Source organism: Eurosta solidaginis, chromosome 5, assembly GCF_040869045.1.
Source record: "Eurosta solidaginis isolate ZX-2024a chromosome 5, ASM4086904v1, whole genome shotgun sequence".
In the NCBI taxonomy this organism is placed as follows: Eukaryota; Metazoa; Arthropoda; class Insecta; order Diptera; family Tephritidae; genus Eurosta; species Eurosta solidaginis.
This window is the reverse complement of record NC_090323.1, coordinates 208212487-208228253: the sequence shown is the minus strand read 5'-3', so window position 1 is coordinate 208228253 and position 15767 is coordinate 208212487. Positions and strand designations below refer to the sequence as shown.

At 36.2% G+C, this 15767-nt stretch overlaps 1 protein-coding gene across 2 annotated transcripts in view; it reads left to right on the top strand.

Annotated features, from left to right (window-relative positions):
- Positions 1–15767, top strand: part of Fife (regulating synaptic membrane exocytosis protein fife) — a 297378-nt gene that overhangs the window by 141239 nt on the left and 140372 nt on the right. For both annotated transcript variants that reach the window (XM_067787840.1, XM_067787838.1), the window contains exons 6-7: positions 25–273; positions 490–731. In XM_067787840.1, the coding sequence (XP_067643941.1) occupies positions 25–273; positions 490–731 (491 nt within the window). The remainder of the gene's footprint in view (positions 1–24; positions 274–489; positions 732–15767) is intronic.

Sequence of the window (15767 nt, the reverse complement as noted above, 5' to 3'; positions counted from 1 at the left end):
TTAAAACTTACAATTTCTCTGTAGAAAATCTGCATATGACGTGTTTGCGCCAAATTTGCTACAAGGTATAACCCCAGCCGCCACGCAACTTCAGCGTTCACCTGGCGATGGTATGGCGCCACAAATTGCTTTACCTGGTTCGCGCCGACCTTCTTTTCGTGTACCGAATCCATCCGAAGATCTGCAAAATGACGAATCGCCAAGCCCTGACAAAGGTAGCCCTGTGCTAACAGTGGATGATGATAGACGCTTGCGGCGACGTGGCTCGCAACTGTAAGTATGATATAGAATAGAATGTATCTCAAATCAAAAAAGCTTGAAAGCTTAGCTATAGAATTTTACATGATTTATGAATATTATAGATTATTTTATTTTAAAACGTTATTTTCTAAAATTCACTTGAAATTGCGTAAAATTTTGAATGCTATAGTGTTTTACGCCTTAAAATATGTAATAACAATTTGTTAAAATTTTCTCTACTTTTTTCAGTCCCGATTTGGCAGCACTACAACAACGTGGCGCGTTACCTACAAACTTACCAACCACAATACCACCTCCACTTGCCGCTTTTACTGGCCCCAATTTGGAAGATCTAGAAGCGCCTCGACGTCAAACCTCAATGGATGGTGAAGCTATTAAAATTGTAATTCATGACGTGGATTCGGGTCCTATTTGCTCCTCGAAACGAAGAATTGTATTACGCAGAGACCCAACAGACAATGCGCATCGCAGTAAGTTTTCATTTTTATTTCATTCACATTTTGAACACATTAAATTTTGAGGTGAAATTAAACTTTTCTAGTCAAACGAAATTTTTTTCTAATGAATTTAAACTTTTTTCAAATCAAATGATTATTTTTTTGCATCAAATGAAATGAATCTTTTTCTAAATCAAAAGAAACTTTTTTTGTATGAAATTAAACTTCTCTCAAACCACGAAAATTTTTTTCATTTCAATTGAAACTTTATTCAAGTCAAGCGAAACATTCTTCAAGCTAAATGAAAATTTTTTCAAATCAAATGAAACTTTTTAATTTCTAATGAATTTAGTTTATTTTCAAATGAAACTTTATTCTAATAAAACTAAGCTTCTTTCTAACCAAAGAATTTTTTTTTTGGAATCTCGTAGTCTCTTTTAAGGTGAAGTTCGCAAGCGCCCGCTTAGGCTAAGAGACGTTTGCCAGTGATAGGCTTATGGCCGAAATCGAGCGTCTAGCAAAATACTCTTGTCCAAGCCAACAAAACACATTCATCCGCTGAAGTCATAGATCGCTAGTAATGTTGCTCCTAGCATGATTCCCGAGCTTATATGCCGCGTCACCAAGGGTCTCGTACCACAAATGTGTGGTATTGATCAGCAGACCAATACTACAAATACTATAATCGACTGAATTCATGATGAGAATCTCCAATTTTTGCCAACTGCCCCCTTCCTACATTACAACGCAAGTTACAGCTTTCAAGCCCTGTTCTTCATATTAGGCTGCCGTGATAGCTTGCCAAATCTCAAAGTATTTAACCCTGTCAGAGTGTATCAACGGTACTCTTCGCTTTAGGCTGGTCTAAATTCCTAAATCTTGTATCCTCGTAAATATAATCAGCTCCTTTTTATATCGGTTGACCGCTTATGCGCATGACTCAGGCTCTACATTAGCACGGCACACAGGTACATGTGACAATCCCACTCCCCGCGGCTGTATGGCCCTGGGGTTAAAAATAGAAAAGAAGAACGACCGAAAGATCGAAAGAGCAAAATAAAGCTGAGGAGAAATTGAGAATGTCGATCTCCACACATTTATTTTAACTTAGGCTAAGACCGCAATGATTGGAACCCCGGATCATTGTAAAATTTGCTTAGTTTTTAGCCCTTAAGTGAAGCTACCAAGCTACTATTTTCTACTTTTGAGAAGCTAAATATTCAAGAGTAGCATTTCAAATGAACACAGACCATCACTACAAGCGCTAATGAGAACAAAGAAAAGCAAATGATGCTAAAGACATAAAATAAAATGAATTGACTGCAACGAACATTTTGTTTGTTATTTGCTTGAGTTATTGTAATTCAATCTTGATGTCCAGACAAGTGAAAATATCTAGTAGTTGATGAGTTGGTAAGGTATTGAAAATCATTCAATGCCAAAGCTAAGGCAGTTAAATCAAATATACAGTCGAAGAACAACAATCTATAAAATAACTCACAGGAAGCAACAAACGAGTGCTAGAAATTGAACCGGACGTATGCTGCAGCTCTTAAATAGCAAAAACAGACATTATTTTCTTACCACACCGAAGCCTTTGGGTTCGTTCACCGGGCAAAGCAACATAAAAATTTATAAACAAGTTTTTTCGGGTTCAAAAAAATAAATGTTCTTCTAAGCGGGGTCGCCCCTTGGCAAAGATTGGTCAAACACTCCTAGTGTATTTCTGTCATGAAAGGCTTCTCAGCGAAAACTCATCTGCCTTGCAAATGTCGCTCGAAGTCGGCATAAAACATATAGGTCCCGCCAATTTGTAGGAAAAATTTAAAGGAGCACGACGCAAGTTGTAAGACCGGCCTATAACTCTTCTGAGGTTACCGCGCCTTGTATCTAGAAATTTAGGGAGGAATACAAAATGTAAGCATAAGGTAAATGTGCAAGCTTAAGGTATGGCAGTGGTATGGTATTTGGAGGAATACAGAGATTAAAGTGTAGGGTGAGTAAGGAAAGGAAAAGACAGTTAATAAGAGGTGGAAGAGGGTGGAGAGGGAGATGAGAAACCTAAATGCATTGTTGTATTAATTAAGGACACGCCGCGAAGGTTTTGGGGAGTGTTATCGATGTTGATGGTCCTTTAATACGTCCCAGTGATAAAGCAACCATTAAGGTACTAGCTCGAAAACGATTAACATGCCCCCCCCCTCCAGTACCTTGAGGAACTTGGGATCGCCAGAGCCTCGCAAGCTTAATATGTGCATGATAAATTCAACATTAACATTTGTATTGCGCTTATCACACCCTTGATTCCCACCGGAACTGTAGTCGAAACGTGAACCGAAATCGGCGGCCTTATATCGATTTGTGTTTTTTGTGATCGCAGTCTTAACGATGTGCTTATAACAATAAACGTTACCAATTGTTTATCATTTTGCTTTGCTGTCTGTTTTACATTTGTTGCAGTTTTTTTTTATCTGCGTGCTATCGACCAGGTAGGGACGAGTTATCGATATGTTATCGAAATGTTAGAAATTTGTTATCGAAGAGAGACATTATCGGTGCGTTATAAATTTGTTATAGGAGACAACTGTTACCGATGCGTTATCGAATTTAATTGACACCGCACCGAATTATTACAGACCAGTTATCGGATTTTTACCCAAAAGTTATTTGCCGAATTGTTAGTGAAAAGTTATCGATTTGCTATGGGAGTGCTGTCGATATTCCATCTATGAGCTATATGCGTGATAATGACTTGTTATCGAGGTGTTATCGGTTTGTTATAGATAACAGCGTTATCGGCAGCTAATCTGTAAAATGTGCTTACTCCATCCAACAAAATTTTACGGTAGAACGAATACCCGCAATGGAATGTGTACGTTGAAAATTAAAAACCTTTCGAAAATATATGGTGTAGGCAGCTTTTAATATTTTGTTGTGGTTTAAAGGGTTTTTTGGTACTTTTAAACAATTATGGGCATCCCCTTTCTTTTACAACCATATAAAGAAAACTTTCTCCATTTGGTCAGTATTAGCAACTCGTTTTGAGTGAAAACTGTAATACCTGGGCGTTACCGATTTATAAATTTACCCACTGAAGTTTTAATGTAAAATTGATATAAAGTTAAATTCTATCAAGGGGGCGACGATGTGTATTTGGCCAAGGTTATACCAATTGAAAGGGTGATACCGAAAAGTAACTTTCATTTTATTTTTGATGGCTACCCTAACATACACCCATACATATATACTTGTCTGATTGTATTGTTAGCAAATACTCAATGCACCTTATTGCTGTTTTCGACGGATCTCGCTGATGGCTGTTCATGAAAGGTTTTTACTTCATTTTTCTATTTGTCAAGTGTTGGTCTTTGAATAAATTGAATTTTCAACATCCGCGTAATGCAATTCAAAGAAATTTCTTGGAAAGATTAGTAAAGCGCAATCAAGCGCATTCAAATGGAATGAAATGTGGCAGTTCCTAAAGTAAAGGCGACGTATCAATATATATTGCGTATACAACGGAGCTTCGAATCTGATTCAGAAAAATCATATTTTTCGATTGATTCTGTGTTCGATTTCGTTGCCGACTTAGTGGGGTTGCAGGTAAATGAAATTCGAGCCGGAAAAGGGGTCTGCATCAAACTCTAGCAAAGCACGCTAGATTAGAACTTTTTGACCACTGTGACGTGAATATAATTTTAGGTTCTCGCAATTCAATGTCAGAAAACTCTTCTTACCTAAGAACAAGGCGGTTTTTTTCAATGTCGTGGTCATCAAAGATCTCCTTAATCTTTCTGCCAATTAGCTTTAAAACACACTTAACACTTGCTTAATTCTCTTCGCTGTGTTTTACTAAGAAACCACTCAAGCTATCTGAGTTTAAGACATACATCCATCTACCCTATGTATATACTAAGCTGGTAGCTCGTATCAGCTTAATAAATTTTGCGCATTCAAGTAGATATGAAGTAAGACTATTTTTATAATTTCGGAATCTGAAAATTTTACTTATGATGAATAATAATGATAAAAATGGGTATAAATTTGACGACCAAGCGGAAGAACGCCAATCAGATACCAGGACTTATGTTGTAGAATTGCTCCGTCCTCTTAGCAAATACTAGAAGTTTTCTAGAACCAACCTTAATTACTGCCTCAAGATCTGACAACTCTGCCGCCCCTAATAACTGGAGCCTTACCCTGGCGAGCGCAGGCCACGAACGCAGAACGTGCTCAACCGTTTCTTTCTGTAGGTCGCACTTGCTACACCTGCTGTTACTGACGATACCTAACTTATAAGCTTATGACGCCAGAAGGCAGTGTCCTCTTAGTATGGCCATTGTGAACCTTGAGTGTTCTCTCTGTACCATTTTGTTAGGCCAATGTCGTAGAATTTGCACATAATCTTAGAAATTTTGCAAACTCGCACTTCTTTCCATGCTTTTTCTGCTTAATATATCACGTCCAACTCCTGTCTCCTTTTGATTTCTCCAAAATGAATTGGGACGTCTTCCGTCGATACAGTGACTGCTGCATCCCTTTCACCAACTTATCGGCCTTTTCGTTACCTTCTATCCCTTTATGATTGCGAACCCAGTAGTGATGTATGGTCCGGCCTCAGCGAAGTTTTTCCAATGCTAATTTGCATTCCAGGACATTTCTTGATAATGGCTCTAATGGCACCAACTCACTGCTAAGCAGCTTCGAAAATTCGCTTTGTGTCACTGAATTGACACCTACCTTGGCGTTGGTGCCATTATGTAGCAGTACGAAAAATGCACCAATAGCTATGCTTAATTCATTACTCGTTACTTTTAACTCAGTATTTGTCTTTCGGAACTCTGCTTCAACTTCCGATTTGGTTACGATTCCGATAAGGCAAATCCAACTCCCATTTCAAAAAACTAACATTCGATGCATCCCTAATACATAAGTAGTGATCTATGTTTGCTTATGTAAATTTTACTCGTAGATTTGTTTTGTATTTTAGATTGTATAATGCTGATTAGTTTAACGTCAATGGAAATAAAGTCACCAAGTGGAAATTTAATAAATATATTTTTGCTGTGACACCACGGTAACATCACTTTAAATAGTAATAAATAAATATCGGGGAAAATTACCCAATAATAATAAAAACAACATTTTCATTATGCATAGAGCGAAAGGCTCGAACCGTTCATACTTGTTGTTCATCGAATTATCCTACTTGCAAGCTTTAGCTGTTAATACTGTTATCCAACAATTTGGAGTAATTTATTTCATTGGGTAATAGAGGCCAGAGCTAAAAGGCTTAATTTATATATCAGTGTATCGCAGAAAATCGAAAAAGTGCTTGTGAGTAACTTCCATAGCACATGACTGTAGTAGTTATCGAGTTGGAGTAAGACTAGGTCATCATCCTTCTCGGACTCAGCCTCCCCAAGAAAAGAGCAGAGAACGGCAAAAACATTTAAACATTTTGTTAAACATGAAACTTGAAAATATCTCTAAACCAGTAAAATAGTTGGACGATTCCATAATATTTTATCAAAATCATTTAACAAGTTGCACTCTAAATATATTCCACTTCCCTTACCGAGGGTCACGGAAAAGAAATATCAAAATATTTTAGAAAACATTTCTTGATGCGTTAACATCTTGCGATATAAGGGAATCTAGACTGTAAGCGCTTCGTTAGTATAGGCGTAGTCTTTGAAAGTCATACGCTATATGAGGGACTACAAAAATTCAACGTAAGCGTAGTCACTAGACTGTAGTGTAATGTAATGGTAAAGTTGATGTTAGAGAAACAGTTTGATAACGCTTTTTTATCGATGTGCTATCGATTTTTTATAGGTGCGTTATCGACGAATTATAGAATTTTTATCGAAGTGTTAACAATTTGCTATTGATAATAAGAGTTTTCGATGAATGATCGATTTTTTGTCGTTGAGTTATCGGGTTTTTATCGAAAAGTCATCGATTTTTTATTTAATTATTTGGGAAAAATTTAAATAACGTGACATGATGACGGACAATGGGACAGCTGTTTCGATTATACCTTGTAAATCTCTTCAAACCCTTTCCCATGGGAGTGGAATTTGAACCCGCTCGATTTTTGTCCGAAGTTTGTGATTATTCATTGAAATTTGTTTCTATATGATATTAAAAGTCATCGATATCTTATCGAAAATTTACCAATTTACTACCAATTTATAATTGTGAGTGATCGATATGTTATTTAAGTTATAAATTATCGATTTATAATCAAAAATTATGGAAGGTTCAATCCGGTCATATTAAAATAGTCCCGAGATATTCGCGCTTGTAATGGTGCTTGTTACCGGAACGTACCTGATCTAAACCCGGCAAAGAATTATCAACATCGATAACACCCCTCAAAACCGTCGGAAGTGTCCTTATCGCTAAAACAACAACAACAGAACTGGGTCACTCCTTTTGTTAAAGGAGTCGCCCCTCGCTATTTTTTTTTTTTTTTTTTTTTTTTTGAAACACTCGCAAGTGAATTTCATCCACCAAAAGCTTCGAGGTGAAAATTTATCCTACATATTACGGGATCATTAGCCCAAACAAATTTCCTAATGAAACCCCTTGAGAGGTCAAAATATATTGAGAACAGCTAAGGGAAGTCAGTAGATATAGGTATACATAAGGTAGCTTTAAACAAAGAGAAATTGTTGGAATACGCAGATTATGTGCTAAGTGTTTACCCTGATACTCGAGAGCTATTCAGCAATACTTCCGAATGGACGTTTATGGATGGTCTTAGTTTTACTGAATAGCATATTTTTATCCTTGACAAGATGTGTCAGCTTCATTTTGCATTCCAATGAAATTGAAATTGGTCCTGTTCGCTCTATACCTCCTAGTGTCTCGAATTTGGACTAGATCTTAATTAAGACAAGCAAGCTATCGTCGAAACTTAATGTGGGGTAGAGAGCGAAGATAGTATGTACTTGGACCTATCTCATTTACAGCTAGCAGCGTATACTGAGGGATGACAGGGGGCATGTAGGTTATCATATTATTAGGCACAAATCCTGGCCATCTGTCGCTTTTACGTGCTTTCAACTGGCGAATTTAACATGGAGATGTCCTAGGCGGTGGAAATTGTCCCTGCTGCATTACCTTTTCACTAATTCCCAACTAAATAAAAATTTCCACCTTATAGCTGGTGCTTTATTTTTCGTTACTGCCGAACTAGTGTAAAAATTTGCAGCTAAAATCTAGTTCTTTTTTTTTTTTGTAATTTCGTTGGCTCCGAACCGGACCGAAAATCTACATGCTGCTTCTATTTCGATATTATCCCTTTTTTTAATACTTCTGAACTGGTGGGAAAAGCAAACTCATAGTCAAACTCCTTAAAGTTTCTAGCAGTTTTTTTTTTTTTTTTTTTTTTTTGGTGGCTTATATCTTAAATATATGTTTAACATGAAATATAAATATCCAAACTGTCGATTTTATAACTGGAGCAAATCTAGGTGCTGACGTACTAGTACTTATTTGGCACAATAGATTAAGTTTCGAACTAGAAAATCGTATCACTAGTTACTGACTTCACTTCAGGGAAACAGAAATGAAGTGATATTGTTCGGAAATAGGTAACTTATCAATAAATCTCACCCTCGTGGTAGTGCGAAGCTTTGTCACGCGACCTAAACCTGACGGAAAAATACAAAACCCCCATACACCATTGCTGTAAAAGCTTCAATAACGTCCAAGCTGATTTCTGATGTTCTGTAAAAATCTGGTATCGTGTCCTACTCTTCGCGAATTAAATGTTTTTAACTATATCGTACATATGCATATCTTTTAAATTATAAGGAACGCACATAAATCTACAAGTTTTAGGCGGCCAAAAATATTTTATTGCCTATATCTTCTTAAAACTCTTTAATAAATGAAAAATTATAATAATTTGTGTAATTAATCGGTTATATTAAAAAAATAGATATTGCACTGTGTAACACTAAAAAATACCTGCGCAGCGAGGCTATTTTTATAAGCTTTTATTTAGTTTCACTTTTGTTGTCTGTAATGGAATCTTGCAAGTTAAATTTGATACACTTCCCGGTGTCCGATTGAGCTGAAATTTTGCACACATGTATAACTCCGACGACAATACAATATTACTTTGTTAGAATTCGATAAATTAATCGATAACACAGTTATCGGTAAAGATTTGTATTTACTTTGGCATAACAGCCTAAGTCCCATACAAACCCGCCGGTACCTATCCGTGGATTGTGATATTTGGACGTGGTGAATCACGCGTGTCACGCGTGGTGAATCTCAACGCTTGCGAAAAGCGGTGACACAACCCTCTGTTGTATTTATGTGTATAACCAACATAGCTGAATTTTTAAGGCTGTTTAACTCTGTAATCTTTTCTGTAATTTATTTTGCTTTTGGAAAAATTACCTATTTGAAAAAAGCTGGCTGAAAAATATTGGCATAGCAGCTTAAGTTAAATCAAGAATGGAAAATCTTGGAAAATTTGAGCAGATGTGGCAATTTCGCGCGTCCGTTGAACGAAATATTGACAATCTGCTGATCATCGCTAAGAAATTAGCGACATTCCATCAACTAAGCAGCACTTTAGCAATACTACTGTTATTATTTGGCCGCTCAAACACACAAATATTAATTGTGCATTAAATCTAAAATATACAAATACACCATAATAATTTACACGGCCAAAGCCATAATAATTCACACGGGTCATCAATTCTTTCTCTGATTCAAAATCTGAACTACCAGCGCTACCGTCAACAGCTCAGTGTCATCATTGCCAGTAGCGCTAATAACACCAAACTCGTGCCTGACACACAAATGTCGTTTCACTCAATAGCGCAAGTAAAATGTACTACGCACTCACTACTAAGAAGCGTCAAAAATTCGCTTGGAGTAATTTCGTCAATGAGCTACCATTGAGCTGGCACCGCATTGGCGCTGGCGCCATGCAATTTACATCACTAAAATTGCGCGAATGCCCAGGCTCATGACTTCAATACTTATATTTACAATGCTTTAAACTTTAAATACACCTCTGAAGTTGCTGCGCATAAAATGTGTACTAATAAATTCCAATACGCATTATACGCAGATGTAACTGATATATGTGTTTTTGTTTCACCCCCTATACTTATATTTAAAGCTTTTCTAAGAACAAGCTTCTATTACTTGTTAATAAAACGAACTAAATAATTAGAACAATTAGGACTGTGATATAAACTGTAAGATTTAATAATTTAGGTGTAAAGTTTTAATGTTAAAAATATATAATTATGTACAATATAGAATTTTTTTGTCGCAGACGAAAAAGCCTAATTATCGTTTAAGCTTACAATGAACTTATAAAGTGTTATATTTCTTTAGAGTCAATTTATTGTTTACTTTTTAGTTAATTTTATTAACCAAAATAATAAAAGCTTATTTTTGTCTTTAATTTTCTTTAATTTTTTCTTGTTGTATAGCAACAAGGGTGTATCAAACCCTCTATCTAACCCCCTATCTGCAAGTATCTGCAGCTAAATTTAATACAGTTGGCAATCTGATTGTGCCAAGTACCATGTTCAAAACTAATTTTAACTTGGACGGACTTGGAAACATAACAAAACTGGTTTTGAACACCGAAAATCAAAAAACAATAATAATTAAAAATTTGTTTAACATCCTAAATAAAATAGGTTCTTTATCAATTTATAACTTTTAAAAATCACAAACACCATTAATAATGTTAGTATTTACCTGAAATATCAGAATTCATCACAATTACTCAATTCAATTATCTTAAAACTTAAAATATTCACGTTAAATCATGTGATTTCACATAGGTTAAAAAAAATATAACACGTGTTTCAGAAATAGCTAAATTCCGATTACTTGACAGCTAGTACCAGGTATGCGATGGCTGGGAAGGGGTAGAATTATTGTTCCTCTGTCTAATCTGAAGCTGTGGGAGTGCTTTTTTTGTAATTGTGGCAACTTTCAGAAATTCAATTACGGCCGCCTAAATGTCTAAAATCTACCTATGTGGAACGTCTTTTAAAAATATGAAATTTTTTTTTTAATTTAACCATATAAATTTTTGCGCCACTTATCGTTTTTAACAGTTAGTACTTTCATCTGTCAAGCAAAACTTCTGCCGAAATTCCTTTCTTCCGCCTCCACGTCGTTTACGTAACTTCAAGTGCAACAATTCTCATTATCTTGAATTGCTCATTAAGTATATGTAACAATTTAAATTATTATTATACGCATTACAATGCTACAGGGTACCTGTTTGAATTTCTATAAGCCTTGCTGCCAATATTGTTGTTGTTGCTATAAGAAGTACAAACGGCAGATAGCCGAGCTGGCACAAGCCCAACTAAGTTTATATATCCTGCCAATACAAACATATTTCCCATTGCACAGTGGGAGCAACAACAGCGTAGCGTACTTGATTAGCATACGAAAGCAAGCTATATTGCAATAACAACAATTCTATTTATAATACCATCTCGGGTAAAAGCGTTCCGGAAATTTGAAATGAGTTTAGTGTGCAGCAATAACATTTTAATAGCTTCATTTTATTTTGGGGGTGTGTATCTAGTACGAACGGTGGAAGTAGAAGCTCTAATAAAGACAAGAATTGTAAAATAAACAGTTATTAGTAAATGAATAGACTTGACTGCAATAATTGGTTTTATTATTGGTTTTACTAATTTTGATTTCTTTGTAATAATAAGATTTCCCGATTGTGAATTATTAGTGACGTAGATGAAAAAGTTAATGGGGACTGTGATAAATAGATAATGCTGTATTATATTGATGAAATACAGATAAGTTAGTACATTTTATGATATTGTTACTCATATTAGCAAAACTAAGGGGTGCTGCTATCTCTAAGCCGATGCTAAGCAGTGACGTGAATGCACATCCATAGATCAAACATTATGTATCTACATAAACGAAACAATAATTGCTTCTACACATATGTACCATGTACGTATACGAGCAGCGGAGAATCAATGCACAAACACATGCATATATCTGAGATACTCCTGAAAGTATGCAATGAGAGAGGCTATAAAATCGTGCAATTGCAGTTACAGCTGAAAATTTTGAGAGCTGATGGCATCTAGTAGATTCTGGAAATGGAAGCGCCTAGAAGATGCGAACGTTGAAATCAGAGAGTATAAAAGGCAGCAAATGTAGAAGCGCTGGAATTCAGTTTGATTTGGGCTATCAAGCAGTTTCGATTAAGACGCTATCTAGCGAGCCATAGCAGTATTATTTTGAAAGTCAGTTTTCATTTGAGCTATCAATCAGTTTGGTTATTCAGCCAGCTAGTTGCAAAGTATAAGTGTTATTGTGAAGTACTTTAATAAAGGCCATTTTTCCATTATTCAATATTGGAGTTATTTATTCAACAGTTTAGTGATTCGAACTTAGCGGAAGCGCAAATAAGAGGATTTGCAAGCAAATTCGTTACAATATAATATTGATAGCACAACTGAAAATTTTAACAAAAAATCTTGTGAGAGAATTTTAGATATTTCAATGGAGGTTGGAAGAGGCAGGTGTCAAAAGGATGTAGAGCCTCGCATTCTATTCATGTTTGTAGCTGAAAAAATCCAGAAAAGATATCATTCATACTTTTTCAAGAAAATCCTGAAAATCCACATTCTGCTTGACTCCGAAATCAACGTGGTGTTGGCACTCTCCTTCACTTTCTCATTTTAGGTTTAATTTTATACCCTTCTGCAAAGTGAAACTCGTCTTCCAAATCACAACTACAAATTCGGTATTGATTTATAAATAAGGACTAAATAAAAAGATGATAAAAAAATTTTAAGCACTACCTTTATATAAATGGACCAAAAAATAGTAGGCAATTTTTTCTTTAATAAAGACTTAATCTTGTTGAATTTTGACTAAAAAACTTTAACAATAGCTCTTGTAAAAGAATTTTGGGATTTAAGACTATAAAGGTGGAGCGAAATCTTTCAATTTAAGCCAAACCATGTACTTGGGATTAACTAATTGATTATTTAAAATTTAAGCACGCGCTCTACCTTTATAATTTTAATTCCCAAAATTCTTTTACAAGAGCTATTGTTAAAGCTTGTTAGTCAAAATTCAACAAGATTAAGTCTTTATTAAAGGAAAATTTGCCAACTATTTTTTGGTCCATTTATATAAAGGTAGTCCTTAAAATTTTTTTATCATCTTTTTATTTTCACTCTTTTAGTGCTGCCTACAAAAAGGCATTTGGAATTTTGTGTTCTGACTCGCGGTCCAAGTTTCAAGTCTCTAGCTCACCGGAAAGTTACTTAAAAATCGATTGCAAAATTCCCCTCGTTTTTCAAGGATTTGCAGTTATCTTGACTAGCGCGCCACCTAGCGGAAATTTGTTTTCTGTGAGTTGTATCGTCACTAGGCCTCTAACTAACTGCCAAGTTTCAAGTCTCTAGGTAACCGGGAAGTTAGTTAAAAATGGATTTAAAAATTCCCAAATCAAAATTAATTCTCTTAATATCTCAATCCATGCGCCACCTAGCGAATTTTTTTTGATAAAATATTTCACTGCCACCGGGTTCTGGCTCACGGCCCCAGTTTCAGGTCTCTAGCTCACCGGGAAGTCATTTGAAAATCAATCGCAAGATTCCCACGGTTTTAAAGGATTTGCAGTTATCTTGACTAGCGCGTCACCTAGTGGAACTTTGTTTTCTGTAAGTTATACTGTCACCAGGTCTCTAACTAAGTGCCAAGTTTCAAGTCTTTAGGTAACCGGGAAGTTAGTTAAAAATGCATTGAAATATTCCCAAATCAAAATTAATTCTCTTAATATCTCGCGCCACCTGGCGAATTTTTTTTTTTTTTTTGATCAAATGTTGCATTGTCACCGGGTTCTGACCCACGGCCTAAGTTCCAAGTCTCTAGCTCACCGGCAAGTTACTGAAAAATCGATCGCAAGATTCCCCTCGTTTTTCAGGGATTTGTAGTTACCTCAATTAGCACGCCACCTAGCGGAACTTTGTTTTCTATAAATTATATTGTCGCCAAGCCTCGAACTGTGTGCCAAGTTTCAAGACTCTAGGTCACCGGGAAGTTAGCTAAAAATGGATTGAAAGATTCCCAAATCAAAATTAATTTTCCTAATATATCGATCCATGCACCACCTAGCGAAATTTTTTTGATCAAATATTGCATTGTCACCGGGTTCTGACTCACGGCCCAAGTTTAAGTCTCTAGCTCATCGGGAAGTTACTTAAAAATCGATCGCATGATTCCCTGCGTTTTTTCAGGCATTTTCAGGGATTTTCGTTTATCTCGATTCGTCTGCCACCTGGCGGCATTTTGTTCTCCTCGAATTGTAGTGCCATCGACTCGCAAACTATGTGCTAAGATAAAAGTGTCTAGGTCACCGGAAAGTTAGTTAAAAATGGATTGAAAGATTCACAAATTAAAGTTAATTTTCCTAATATCTCGATCCATGCGCCACCTAGTGGAATTTTTTTGATCAAATGTTGCATTGTCACCGGGTTCTGACCAAAGGCCCAAGTTTCAAGTCTCTAGCTCACCGGCAAGTTACTCAAAAATCGATCGCAAGACTCCTCTCGTTTTTCAGGGATTTGTAGTTATCTCAATTAGCACGCCACCTAGCGGAACTTTGTTTTCTATAAATTGTATTGTCACTGGCTCTCGAACTATGTGCTAAGTTACAAGTCTATAGGTAACCGGGAAGTTAGTTAAAAATGGATTGAAATATTCCCAAATTATAATTAATTTTCCTAATATCTCGATCCATGCGCCACATAGCAAATTTTTTTTTGATCAACTATTGCATTGTCACCGGGTTCTGACCCAAGGCCCAAGTTTCAAGTCTCTAGCTCACCGGCAAGTTACTCAAAAATCGATCGCAAGACTCCCCTCGTTTTTCAGGGATTTGTAGTTATCTCAATTAGCACGCCACCTAGCGGAACTATGTTTTCTATAAATTGTATTGTCACTGCGTCTCGAACTACGTGCTAAGTTACAAGTATCTAGGCAACCGGGAAGTTAGTTAAAAATGGATTGAAATATTCCCAAATTATAATTAATTTTCCTAATATCTCGATCCAAGCGCCACCTAGCGAAATTTTTTTGATCAAATATTGCATTGTCACCGGGTTCTGACTCACGGCCGAAGTTTCCAGTCTCTAGCTCACCGGGAAGTTACTTAAAAATCGATCGCATGATTCCCTGCGTTTTTTCAGGCATTTTCAGGGATTTTCGTTTATCTCGATTCGTCTGCCACCTGGCGGCATTTTGTTTTCCATGAATTGTAGTGCCATCGACTCGCAAACTATGTGCTAAGTTTCAAGCCTCTGGATCACCGAGAAGTTACTTAGAAGTCGATCGCAAAATTTCCATTTTAAAATTAATTTTCTGTATATCTCGTTCCATGCGCCACCTAGCGGATTTTTTTCTCACTTGCATTGTAATGTCTCCCAGATCTGAACTATGCTCTATGGAAATGGGGGGCAAACATGAAAGCGACTTAATATAAAGGTATAAAAATGGGAGATTGGCATAGCAAAAGTAAAAGAATAAGGGCCATCAAAATAAATAAAATAATTTTTGAGAGGAAGAGTTAAACGGAGAGGGAAAGGAACAATTCAAGAAAATTGTACGAATATTTCCAAATTTTTATTTATAACTCTATAAATTTTTTTGAGAATGTAGTTTGGGAACACTATCACTGTCCACCGGTTACTTTTCCATCAGTTATGGATCTTTCTCAACCGGCTCCTCGCAACCACCGCAGTGTTACACAGTGCACGTTAGGTGTCGGATCTGCTGTTTATTGTATCAATCCAGTAATAAATAGATCCTACAGGTTGTCAAATCGCTTCAACGTCTTTCAGGTAGAAATTTCTAGCTTTTAATTTATGTGTATGTGTGCAGAGTCCTCTTAAACCCGCTTGTATAAATTAGATATCCTTCAAACCCTTCCCTCGGGTATATAATATCGGCTGCTAAGTGGAATATTCCGGCTGCAGTTTCGAAATTGCCCTATCTCAGAAAAAGTATTAA